This window comes from Pan paniscus, chromosome 18 (assembly GCF_029289425.2).
Source record: "Pan paniscus chromosome 18, NHGRI_mPanPan1-v2.0_pri, whole genome shotgun sequence".
Lineage (NCBI taxonomy): Eukaryota > Metazoa > Chordata > Mammalia > Primates > Hominidae > Pan > Pan paniscus.
This window is the reverse complement of record NC_073267.2, coordinates 22,782,192-22,795,604: the sequence shown is the minus strand read 5'-3', so window position 1 is coordinate 22,795,604 and position 13,413 is coordinate 22,782,192. Positions and strand designations below refer to the sequence as shown.

At 42.3% G+C, this 13,413-nt stretch overlaps 1 protein-coding gene across 3 annotated transcripts in view; it reads right to left on the bottom strand.

Annotated features, from left to right (window-relative positions):
- Window positions 1-13,413, bottom strand: part of LOC100975037 (phospholipid-transporting ATPase ABCA3-like) — a 29,779-nt gene continuing 16,366 nt past the window's right edge. The window contains exons 7-11 of one of the 3 annotated variants that reach the window (XM_055099959.2): window positions 13,086-13,273; window positions 12,279-12,449; window positions 11,672-11,853; window positions 4,778-4,919; window positions 1-1,436 (exon numbers count right to left, since the gene is read on the bottom strand). In XM_055099959.2, the coding sequence (XP_054955934.1) occupies window positions 1,325-1,436; window positions 4,778-4,919; window positions 11,672-11,853; window positions 12,279-12,449; window positions 13,086-13,273 (795 nt within the window). In that variant the 3' untranslated portion in view covers window positions 1-1,324. Of the gene's footprint in view, window positions 1,437-4,777; window positions 4,920-6,672; window positions 6,953-7,349; window positions 7,424-11,671; window positions 11,854-12,278; window positions 12,450-13,085; window positions 13,274-13,413 lie in introns of those variants that run through there. The other 2 variants (XM_055099961.2, XM_055099960.2) reach the window with 2 other exon arrangements.

The following is a 13,413-nucleotide window of genomic DNA, read 5'->3' as shown; positions in this document are numbered from 1 at the left end:
TTCCATTTTAATAATATATTTATTTTGATTATGGCAAGCAATGCTAGTAGTGAATTTCCTCTTTAAGTACATTTATAAAATAATAAAAGTTGGTGTAAAAACGTTAAGTAACTTGATGATACGGAGATACAGCAAAAATCATGAATGTGTTATACAGGTACCACTGAGTGAAATCTGGGAAGCAGTGCTCTGATCAAGCTACCTGCCTGCTTAAAATTCTTCAACGACAGCCACGTTTTTCAGGATAAAGTTCAAATTCATTAACATGGCATACAAAGCTGTCTCCAGTACTTCAAAACCCCAATTCCCAAGTTAGCTAGCTGCACCCCTGAGTCCAGTCATTGTAACTTCATCATTCAACAGTTCAGGTCAGGTAGGAGGAACACAAAAGTCTCCACACTCAAGTGCACACGCACGCGCACACACACACACCCCTGCTTATAATGTCCTCTCATTCTTAGGTTATGACCCAATATCAGAAAGGGGCAAAAATAAATTCTGTTCAAAATGTGGCAGGATTTGAAACATAATTCATGATATCAGCTACATAAGTCATAAAATCCCAAGTTTGTCAATTGCAAAATGTCCTATTAAGCATTAAGCTACAAATTAGGAGTGCCATCTTGTGGACACATCCACCACTTCCACATCATGTCACCTCCTAGCCAACTCCGTGGTTGTTCTCACTGTGGAGGTCTCTGCCACAACTTCAGCATTTTATTGCAGAAGAAAACCCAGTCCTTGAACTGGTTTCTGCGTAGAACACACTGAAAGCCCTGGGAGAGGAAACCAGCAGACAGGAAAAGAGTAGACATGGAAGAGCAAATGAGTTCATTGCTGGAAAGCTCGAATTGTTAGTTTCGTTAATGTGGGGTCCAATTTGACTCTATGGAGCCTAACTACCTAGCCTGAGCGCTCGCGGTGAGTATGGGGTGGGAGAATGTAAAGAGAAAGCAGGCAACAGTAGGAGTAAAACACACCAGAGGAAGGTGATGTGGGTTTATACTTGGGAACAACATTACCTTGCCATCTTAGGGCCAGAGGCATTAATCATGGCTTCCCCAATGCATAATTTCGATGTTGGCATTTCCTTCCCCATTCCTTTCAGAATCCTACCCTGTCAAGTATTATCTCTGATGAAATATTCCCTGGGCCAGGCACGGTGGCTCATGCCTGTAATCCCAGCACTATGGGAGGCCAAGGTGGGTGGATCACCTGAGGTCAGGAGTTCAAGACCAGCCTGGCCAACGTGGCAAAACCCTGTCTCTACTAAAAAAAAAAAAATACAAAAATTAGCTGGGCGTGGTGGCAGTTGACTGAAATCTTAGATACTCGGGAGGCTGAGGCAGGGAGAATTGCTTGAACCTGGGAGGCGGAAGTTGCAGTGAGCCGAGATCACCGCCATTGTACTCCAGCCTAGGCGACACAGCGAGACTCTGTCTCGGGGGGAAAAAAAAGTTCATATCAATTTCTAATATTCTATAATTATTGTTTTTGGTCACATATACTTTTTCCATGTATTGAGGTGAACAGATTGGTCTTATTCTGTGTTATATTGATTGATTCAAATTATAAATAAACCTTTCATTCCTGTTATAAACCCAACTTGGTCTGGATGTTTTATTCTTTTAATATATTGCTAGACCTAATTTGCTACTTATTTGTTTAGGATTTGTGCATTTATGTTCCAGAGTGATACTGGCTTTAACTGTCACTTTCATTCCCCCCATTCATGCATTTTTCTGTCATAGATAAAATGAGTTAGGAAGTGTGAAAGGAAAAAAAATCTCAGGGCCTCCAAATCACTAAGCCAAAGGGAAAATTCAAGCTGGGAATGATGTCAGACAAACCTGCCTCCCGTTTTATTCCTAAATAAGATAGCTATAAGGATAAAAAGCTACATAACTTACCTTACAATTTGCCCACAGGGCAATTCCATGTGGATCTGAGGATCTTTACCCTAAAAGAGTTCTGTTGAATTTCACCCTGGCAATGTAAATTGATAGCTGTCTTCCTTCCTTCCTTTTCTTCCTTTCCTTTCTCTCTCTCTCTCTGTCTCTCTTTCTCTGTTTCTCTCTCTCCTTCCCTTCCTCCCTCCCTCCTCCCTCCTCCCTTTTTTTTTTTTTTTGGAGAGTTTCACTCTTGTTGCCCAGGCTGGAGTGGAATGGCATGATCTGAGCTCACTGCAACCTCCACCTCCTGGTTTCAAGCAGATTCTCCCGCCTCAGCCTCCTGAGTAGCTGAGATTACAGGCATGTGCCATGATGCCCGGCTAATTTTGTATTTTTAGTAGAGACAGGGTTTCACTATGTTGGCCAGGCTGGTCTCGAACTCCTGACCTCAGGTGATGCGCCCACCTCGGCCTCCCAAAGTGCTGGGATTACAGGTGTGAGCCACCGCACCAGGCCTGATAGCTTATTTTCACAGGTGCAGGACAAAGGACAGAACTCAAAGTCCATCTTAAACAAATATGTATCTGATGGCTTCCTCTGCCCTATTGTTTACATTGTATTATGTAAAAAAAATGAAGATTCTCTGAGCCAGACAATGACATAAGTGAGTATTCCTCTGCCCATCCTCTCACATGTAAATTGTATATTCAGTGAAAGGCTGATCAAAGACTCAAGGGGATGCAACCCTTTGTCTCTTGTATACCCACACATTTTTAAATTTTTTCTTTTTTTTTTTTTTTTGAGACAGTCTTGATCTGTCACTCACGTTTGAGTGCTTCCAGTACTTCCTGGGCTCAAGGAGTCCTCCCACTTCAGTCTCCTGAGTAGCTGGGACCACAGGCATATGCCACCACATCTGGCTAATTTTTATATTTTTGATAGAGATGGGGTTTTGCCATGTTGCCCAGGCTGGTCTCAAACTCCTGACCTCAGGCAGTCCACTGGACTGGCCTCCCAAAGAGCTGGAATTAAGATTTCAAATTTTCTTCCTTTTCACCCATATCAATCCTTTCTCCTTAAATATTGAAGCCCTTGAAATCATCTTTGGAGAAAGGCATAGACATACCTCTCAGGCGCTTATCCTTAACCTTGGCAATGGAAACTTTCCACATTGATTGAGACCTGTCTCAGATATTTGGTTTACAGAAGTAAACGTCTTTCCCCAGCTTTCGTATATTTTGCGTGCTCCCTTTGATTCTGTCAGGCTTTTATTTTATTCTTTATTAGGGTGGGTCTATTTAGGTTTTTGATCTTATTCTAGGACATGATCTTTACTTCTAAGGCATGGCTTTTCTGGAGTTATAACTGTAAGGGGTGCTCAGTAAGGTATCTCTACTGTGGCTCTCAGTAAGAATTCCGACATTCTCTGCACTATGTAAACTCTGGGTCTACCTTTGTTACAGGTAGTTAGACAGGTATGAGCGGGACAGGAGAGGGCTCTCCCCCCATCCACCAGGAATGTCGGGTGATGATTTGGCAGTTATCACATTGCCTCTCTAAAAGTGATAAATTGGGCCAGGCGCGGTGGCTCAGACCTGTAATCCCAACACTTCGGGAGGCCAAGGCGGGCGGATCACCTGAGGTCGGGAGTTTGAGACCAGCCTGAACAACATGGAGAAACCCCATCTCTACTAAAGATACAAAATTAGCCAGGGATGGTGGCGGGTGCCTGTAATCCCAGCTACTCAGGAGGCTGAGGCAGGAGAATCACTTGAACCCAGGAGGCAGAGGTTTCAGTGAGCCGAGATCGCGCCACTGCACTCCAGCCTGGGCAACAAGAGCGAAATTCTGCCTCAAAAAAAAAAAAAAAAAAAAAAAGATAAATTGGAGAGGCCATTTCCTGATAGTCCACACCCGTTGCACTAAATTAACAGTGTTAATTGAATGCAGACACCAGGGAGAAGCAACTTCCTGGGCATGTGCATTAAGAGACAAAATGGCGGAGTATGACTTTCCAGGGTTACTCCACCAGAATAGGGAAGAAAGTCTCCGATGAGCATGGGTACAACTTCTTAAACACGCTGCGCATGCTCACCTCCAAAGGGTGAGGGGGGTACCAGGCATGCGGGCAGCCCACCCTAAGGGAAGAATCATGAGAAAGGGGCCAGCCTATAAAGATTACTGTTAAACAGGGCGCTTGACCTCAGTGCCTGGTTGGGTCTCTTCCAAGTATACTTTCCTTTCCTTTTTTATCCTGTTCTAAAGCCTTTTAAATAAACTTCCACTCCTGCTCTGAAACTTGCCTTAGTCTCTTTTTCTGCCTTATGCCCCTCTGTTGATTTCTTTCTTCTGAGGAGGCAAGAATTGAGGTAGCTGCAGATGTACACAGATTCACTGCCAGTAACTCAGATATCCTCCACCGGTAACACATTCAGTTCTCAGTCTAGCAGGTGCCATTCTCTGATAGGCCTCACAGCATCTCTCCCTTTGCACATGGCACAGGCCAGCTCATGACTCACAGCAAACCCCATTCAAATTTCTGGGCCCCCGCTTCGTCTTTATCATCACCCTGCTCTTCAAATTCTAGCTGCTTTAGCAATCCTAAACTCCCTCTTAATTGATCCCTTTTGAGGTTCAGAAGCTACAGTTCAAAAAAACCTAAGATTTATTGTTCCATTTCTGCAAAAGGACGACGTGAAGCTACATTGATCTGCCTTACTACTCGTATCTGAAACCTAGTAGAACATTAGACAGTTTCGTAATTAGGTAATTGTGGGAAAAGGAGCATAGGTGGAGCTATGGACTTCATTTCAAACAGCAGGGACAAAAGAAAGCACCTCAACATTAGCAGCATCAACAAAAAGTGCAGCAGCATAATGACTCACCTGTAGGTGTTGATAAGCTCATCAGCATGAGGCTCCAGTTCAAGTGAATTCAACCATTTCTTCACATACAGTTGAATCTGGGGCTTAGGGACTCCCCATAATCTGGCATACATGATCATTATTTCCTGAGCAGTCATATATTCTAGCAAGACATCAAATTCAGGACAATAACCAATTCTTGACCTTAACCTAATTACAAGAATTGCATTAAGTAAAGACCCAAGTCATCTATCCCACTAGACAACCATGGATAAGATGGCAAACCTGCAGTCTTCCAGGCCATACTTTTAAGAGTCCTACCAAGATATTTTTTTTCTAAAGGGCTACAAAATTATAGCTGTCAGATCTATTGTAGGACATTGGAATAGTAGGTTCCATAATTCAGTTTTAATGATCTTGGGGATAAAGAAGTTAGAAATGAAATTCCACAGCCTACTCATTTTGGAGGAGTACTAGATTATGACATGGTCTTCTCATTAATCAAGAACTCCAGGGGGAATGGCCGCCATGGAGGTATTTGCACTGTTAAACCTGTACAACATCTTGTCCATATAAAGGCTGAACCAGAACCAAAGCCTTTCCCCACCCTGCCAACCTGGAGACTGCAATGAGTATTGTTTTAGCAATTAGTCAAACACCTCTGTTGATTTACACTCAGGTGAGCATAGCCTATGAACCAGAGAAAGAGCTATATTCTATTATTATTATTATTATTATTATTTTTGAGACAGAGTTTCACTCTTGTTGCCCAGGCTGGAGTGCAATGGCACGATCTCGGCTCACCGCAACCTCTGCCTCCCAGGTTCAAGCAATTCTCCTGCCTCAGCCTCCCTAGTAGCTGGGATTACAGGCATGTGCCACTACGCCCGGCTAATTTTGTATTTTTAGCAGAGACGGGGTTTCTCCATGTTGGTCAGGCTGGTCTCGAACTCCCGAACTCAGGTGATCCACCCGCCTCAACCTCCCAAAGTGCTGGGATTACAGGCATGAGCCACCGCGCCCGGCTCAATTTTGTTTTAATTGGAGACTTCGTATGCTCCTAGACACTTCATAGAAACAAACTCAAATCCCCTCTTTATCTAACAACAACAAAGAACAGTAAGCATCTGGTGGGTGTCACTTTATAATAAACAATATCCAATTAAGGATTTGAAAACATTGAACAAGCCACCCCAAAATAGAGCACCTTTATAGACTCTCTTCATCTTGCAATTCTGCAAGAACCATCCTAGTTGTCTATGAATCCTGAAGAGGTGATTAGATTTCTCATATTATTTATGGGGGACTCCATCTATCTACCTAGGCAAGAATCAGAAGAAAATATCTCTGTGTCCCTCTCTCTCCACTTTATTTCTCCTTCTTCTTTATCAGAGGTGAGACAATTGTAGAAAAGAAAACACACTATTTTTAAATAATCCTTTTTTTTTCTGGTCATGGATCCCAAATGTTCTTGGTGCAAAAATTCTCTTTCAACTGAAGCATATGAACTTTATTTTGGATGTCTGAAATAGTAACCCAACTCAGCCCTCCAACATTGATGAATTTATATTAGATATATGTCTATATGCATGTATATCTGCACGCGTGTGTGAGTGTGAATGTGTGTGTGTATGTATCCATGGGAAAGCTGATGTGATCCAGGCCTTATGCGCTTCTTATCCATAACTCAACTGCTGAAACATAAAGCTCTTGTTCTTTGGGCTGTCCCATCTGACAGCTCCATCATTACTGGATCTTTCTGTTCAAATGTCCAGAACACTCAGGAACAGGTTCCTGTCCCAACCCTGATAAATGCTGCTCTTTCATATCTCAAGGAGAGAAAATGGGAATTTCACCAAATGTCTTTGGATTTGAGCATGCTGGATACACAGGCCGCTCATCTAAATCTGCAATGAAGGGGACAAACTTTCTCCTTTGGGAAAAGCTTTATTACATAAATATATGTACACCAAGATATACATGCACAGGAAGGTCCCCCTATGCATCCAGGTGTCATCTATGAGAGACACAAGGGTCACTGGTTGTAACTGAATCTCATGGCACCTCGTTTTCATCATCACTGGATGCTTTCTCTGGGTTAGCAAAGGTCAGGAAGACTTGTTCCAGTGTGATCTGACTGACAGAATAGTCTTCTAAATCGAATTGCTCTTTAGCTTCCTCCAAAATGCCAAACACCTTTAACAACAGCAACAAAAACACAGTTACCATTGCAATCTCCCCTTCAGCCCCCAACTCAGATAAGCCTCTCCTCCACTCCCCCAATTCCTATCAAGTGTATGTTGGAGGACAAAAGGCACAGAAGGGAGAGGTGAGAAGGTAGAAGAACAGAGAATTGAGAAAGTGAGAGGAAGCCATTCTCTGTTCCCATTCTCTTGATGGATATGGAGTAATAATGGAATTCAGGGGAAGAAATTGAAGCTATTAAACTCTAGGGGTGTTTGAAAAGCAACCTAATGGTGCTACTCCTCCAATAATGCCAGGCTCCCATTCCACATTCCCGAATCCCAAATACTCCCCATCGTTAGTGCTCTCTTAACATGCAATGTTAGAAGGGCAAGGTTTCTACCATCACCTTTCCCCAGCGACTGTCCTTGCTAGGAATGTAGTAGTTAAGGATCCCTTGATTTTCATGTTTTAAGACACTACCTAAGAAAGGAAAATAGGACAGGTGAATAATCTTACAGGCTTCATTTGAAATCGCCAAAATGTTACTACATTTACTTAATTATATACTGTGGAGGGGTGAATAGAGGAGGTCAATACGAAAGGAGATATAAACCGCTAACCCACTCTTTTTGGTATCCATGACACGGTTAATGCTTTCAGATTTATTCCTCATGAAATCATCTTATTATGTGGAGTTCATAGCAATTATTGAGGGCAGGATTTGAGGTACAATAAATTATCAGCTGACATGCCCAATGTAAGAAAACTGAGCCTTCTAAAAGTCTAATGTTTGCAGAGGGACCTGATCCGTCATGGCCTATTAGAAGTAGCTGCGGTTCACAGCACTCATGGAGAGGAACGGAGAGGGGTGAGTGAATTTAGTACCTTTGACTGACATATCCAGGTTCTCGCATTGGGACCAACTAGGCTAAAAACTCGACCCATGGAGAACAAAGAAGAGCAGGGAGTGGAGATGGCCCACCAAGGAGCTACACGGAGCCAAAGGAACCACCACCCCTAGCCAAGAGAAGCAGCGAGTGATGGTGAGACCTTGCCCAGGAAACCACGCTTTTCCCATGGATCTTTGCAATCCACAGATCAAGAGATCCCCCCATGAGCCCACACCACCAGGGCCTTGGGTCTGATACACAGAGCTGTGTGAAGTCTTGACAGAGCATCCACTCAGGCACACACAGAGACCCAGGAGTTTTATATACTCTAGCCTTGGGATCCCTGGCAAGGTGAGAGGTCCATCTGTACATATCCCTAGGAAGGAAGCTGAATCCAGGGAGCCAAGCAGTGTCATTCTGCAGGCCCCACTTCCACGTCACATCACAAGTTAAGACCTACTGGTTTGGAATCCCAGCCAACAAATGGCAGTGAGTTAAGAGTCTCCCTGAGATGGGTCCAAGTTCCTGGAGGAGGGGCAGCTGCCATCTCTGTGGTTTGGTCAACTCAGCTGCTTCAGTCTGTCAGCTTTGAAGAATACAGGCAGTCCGAACAAGGAAAGGTCCCACACAACACAGCACACCTGCTCTACCAATAAGCAGCCAGACTGCTGCTTTGGGCGGGTCCCTGATCCCTTTCCTCCTGACTGAGTGAGACCTCCCAATAGGGGTCTCTAGCTACCTCCTACAGGTACATGTAGGCTGGTGACCAAAGGAGGGACTCCTCCCTAACTCATTCTATGAGGCCAGCATCATCCTGATACCAAAACCTGGCAGAGATACAACAAACGAAAACTTCAGGCCAATATCCTTGATGAACATCAATGCAAAAATTCTCAATAAAATACTGGCAAACTGAATCCACCCACACATCAAAAAGCTTGTCCACCATGATCAAGTTGGCTTCATCCCTAGGATGCAAGGTTGGTTCAACATATGCAAATTAATAAATGTGATTCACCACGTAAACAGAACTGAAGACAAAAACCACATGATTAGCTCAATAGATGCAGAAAAGGCCTTCGATAAAATTCAACATCGCTTCATGTTAAAAGTTCTCAATACACTAGATATTGAAAGGACATACCTCAAACTAATAAGAGCCATGACATGACATATGACAAACCCACCGCCAATATCATACTGAATGGGCAAAAGCTGGAAGCATTCCCCTTGAAAACTGGCACAAGAACAACTGGCACAAGAATGTCCTGTCTTACCACTCCTATTCAACATAGTATTGGATACAGTATCTTGGTTGGCAGGGTTTTTTTCTCTTCAGTACTTTGAACATGTCATCCTACTCTCTCCTTGCCTATGAGGTCCTGGTTGAGACACCTATAGCTAGCCTTATGGAATCTCCCTTATATGTTATTTGCTTTTTTTTTCTCTTGCTGCTTTCAAATCCTCTCTTTGTGCTTGATTTTTGACCATTTAATTATAATGTCTTGATGTAGCCTTGTTTGTATTGAATCCGAATGCAGATATGTGACCCTCTTGTACCTGGATATTTATGTTTTTCTTAGTATTTGGAAAATCTTCTGCTTTTATTTCTTTAAGCTTTCCAACAATTTGTTTTTTCTTCTTCCTCACAAACTCTAATAATGTAAACACTGGCTCTTTTGATGCTGTTCTATAAATCCCATGAGCTTTCTTCATTCCTCTTAATTTTTCTTTTAATCATCTAACTGTATATTTTCAAAAAACCTATTTTGAGTTGAGATATATTTCTCTGCTTGATAAATTCTGCTGTTAATGCTTTCTACTGCATTATTCATTTTATTCACTGTATATTACATATCCATGATTTCTGTTTGATTTTTTAAAAAGTAATTTCAATTTCTCTATTAAGTTACTAGTCTGGGTCATTTATTGTTTACCCGATTTTGTTGAATTGTTTTTCTGTGTTATCTTGAAGTGTGCAGAGCTTTTTGTTTTTGTTTTTGTTTTTAAGATGCAGTCTCACTCTGTTGCCCAGGCTGGAGTCCAGTGGCACGATCTTGGCTCACCGCAACATCCATCTTCTGGGTTCAAGCGATTCTCCTGCCTCAGTCTCCCAAGTAGCTGGGATTACAGGCACCCACCACCATGCCCGGCTAATTTTTGTATTTTTAGTAGAGATGGGGTTTCATAATATTGGCCAGGCTGGTCTCAAACTCCTGACCTCGTGATCCACCTGCCTTGGCCTCCCAAAGTGCTGGGATTACAGACGTGAGCCACTGTGCCCAGCCTATAGAGCTTTCCTAAAGTGATTTATTGATCACATCAAATAGAACTCTTGACACAATAAGTCCTCAAAAATATTTGCCACATGAATGCATAAATGAATATTCAACTTCTTAATGGACATATCCATCTACATGTGTCAAGGGCACACCATAAACACTATGACCAACACCGAGGTGATAATTTTTCTACACAGCTCGTTCTCCACATATGCTTGACCATCCATTTCGTATCTATTTTCTGGTTTTCTTTTCTTTTTGCTTTTTTGAGACAGAGTCTCTCTCTGTCACCCAGGCTAAAGTGCAATGGCATGACCTCTGTTCACTGGAACCTCCGCCTCCCCGGTTCAAGCAATTCTCCTGCCTCAGCCTCCTGAATAACTGAGACCACAGGTGTGTGCTACCATGTACAGCTAATTTTTGTATTTTTAATGGATATGGGATTCATCATGTTGGCCAGGCTGGTCTCAAACTCCTGACCTCAGGTGATCCGCCCACCTCAGCCTCCCAAAGTGCTGGGATTACAAGCATGAGCCACTGTGCCCGGCCCTGATTTTCATTCTTACTGTGTAATCAATTTTGCTATTTTCCATTGCCTAGGAGACAAATTTTCAACCCCTTAGCCTAACACACAACGGGAACTTCTGCGGTATTTTGCTCAGCCTACCAAAGTGGAAACTAAGATGAAAAACCAGAATTATTAAAAGCCTTGCCATTGCCCATGCTTTAGGTTAAGGAAAGAGAGATAAGAGATCGAAATGCATGCTCTCTCTTGTACTGTTCCATGTAGGCGGAGAGGTGCTTACTGAATTTAGCATGAAGAAACAGCACTCAGAAACCAAACTACTCTTCAAAGGAGAGAAATACCAGTTCTTATTTGCATTTCAATACCATATCCTAGCTGAGACAGCAAAAGCATAAAGTTGCATGAGCAGTGTGAAGGAAAAAACCTTAAAATTTGGCATGAATAATCTGTAAAAATAATTGAGAATTATGCTAAAATAGGACTTTAGATATATAATTTATTTTTAGTTTTTATTTATTATCATTAATTTTTTTAGAGATGGGGTCTTGCCAGGCTGGAGTGCAATGGCACAATCATAGCTCATTGCAGCCTTAAACCCTGGGGCTCAAGCAATTCTCTGGCCTCAGCCTTCCAAGTTGCTGGAATTACAGGCATGAGCTACTGCGCCCAACTAATTTATATGGACAGCACAAACATAAAAGTGCCTTGTTAGGTGATGTAAGAGTTTGTGAGGACTTCTGCTTTTTGTGAAACTTAGCATAATCTGGCATAAGAGACTATAATATCAAACATTGCCAAAGGAACATTATAGAAAATCAATACCTATCAATAACTCACAGAAAACTGGTATTGAAGACATAAATCATACGGATGGTGAGAACAACAAATATGATTTAACACATTTCTCAAACTCCTGAGCTCAAATGACCTGCCCACCTCAGCCTCCCAAAAGTGCTGGGATTACAGGTGTGAACCACTGCGCCCGGCCAATTTAATACATTTCTGACAAAGGTAGCACAACTTAATTTACCTGGAAATGTTGTTGCAACATAACATTTAAAATCCTCTAATTTATCTTCAGTCTTGACCTTGACCTTCAGGATGTAAATGTTGCCAAACTTGCTCTTGAGATGCTGAGGGCTGCCCAAGCAAGTGAACTTCCCCTGCACCATGATGGCTAGACTGGTACAGAGGGCGTCACATTCCTCCATACTTGCAAAACAAAAGGGCAGAACGTTGTAAGGGTAAAAATAAAAAGTTCTCTTTTGGAAGACATTGTGTAGTTCAATCAGAGCCAGAATTTTGTGACCCTATTGTCAATCAGAATTTGTATTTTTCCAATCATAAAGCACATAGATGGTAAGTGGGCATTTTTCAAACGAAAAAGAACACAGTGCTCAATTTTCAAATAGAACATCTTCTGAAGTCCTGTCTTTTCCTCACTTTTTTTTTTAAACTCAGTGAGGATTTTTAGCCATTTGATTTATTAGGAGTAACATGAATCCTAATTCCTAATGAGGAGCTAACATACTCAGGCAAGTTTAGTGTCCAATATTATCCACTGGGCCTAAATAATTTCTTCTTATAGCCACTAAAACTCTTGCTAGCCTTCAACCAAGCCTCCCAATGAGCCATACCTGTGGGAGGTCATAACGATGGCTTTTCCACTTTCACGTGTCTTTGTCACCATGTTCCAGAGCAGGCGTCTGGCTACTGGGTCCATGCCAGTTGATGGCTCATCCAGGAAGATGACTGAAGACCTTCCCATTAGGGCAATAGCAGTACTCAGCCTACGTTTGTTTCCTTCACTTCACGGCCAAAGAAGGAGAGAAAAAGTGAGAGAAAAAATGGCTATACATATCAGCTATGTATAGGAAAGAGTTAGTACAAATTTCCCAAATGCTGAGAGTCCCAGCAAACACTTAACATGGATGTCCCAATGCTGATTATATGTGACTTTGATTAGGTAGCAGGCCCAATTACAGACGTCTATATCAATTCATTTTAATTTGAGATATCGAGGAGTGACTTTTATGTAATTAATTTTGGCAGCATTATCAGTGGCATTTATTTACCCATGTTCTTAGAGTGTTACGGTTTCCAAGGCACATAAATCACATCATAATTCAAAGGGCCTACATTCCTCCTTACTTGGTAGACAAAGAACTATAGGGACACTAGGAAGAGAAGACACTCCTTTTTTTGAGGTTCAGAGGATATAGCTCAAATAGAACCAAGACTGCGTTTCATCTCTGAAAAGGGAAGATGTGGAACTGTATTGATTTGCCTTGTTACTGGCATCTGAAGCCTAGCAGAACATTAGATAGTTTCACAAGTAGGTAATTGTGGGAAGAGGAGCTTAGGTGGAGCTGTAAGCTTCATTTCAAACAGCAAGAACCTCAATATTAGCAGCAACAGAAAAGAGCAGTAGCACAGTGACTTACCTGTAGGTGTTGATAAGCCTGGCAGCATGAGACTCCAGTTCCAGTGAATTCAACCATTTGTTCACATACAGCCCAATCTGGGGCTCAGAGACTCCCCATATTCTGGCATACATAATCATTATTTCCTGAGCAGTCATATATTCCAGCAAGGCATCAAATTGAGGACAGTAGCCAATTCTTGACCTCACCTAATAACAAAAATTGCCTTGAGTAAAGAGCCAAGTCATCCATCCCACTCTACATCCATGGATGAGATGGCAAACCTGCAGTCCTCCAAGCCATGCTTCTAAGAGTCCTACCAAGACTGTTTTTTTCCTAAAGGGCTACA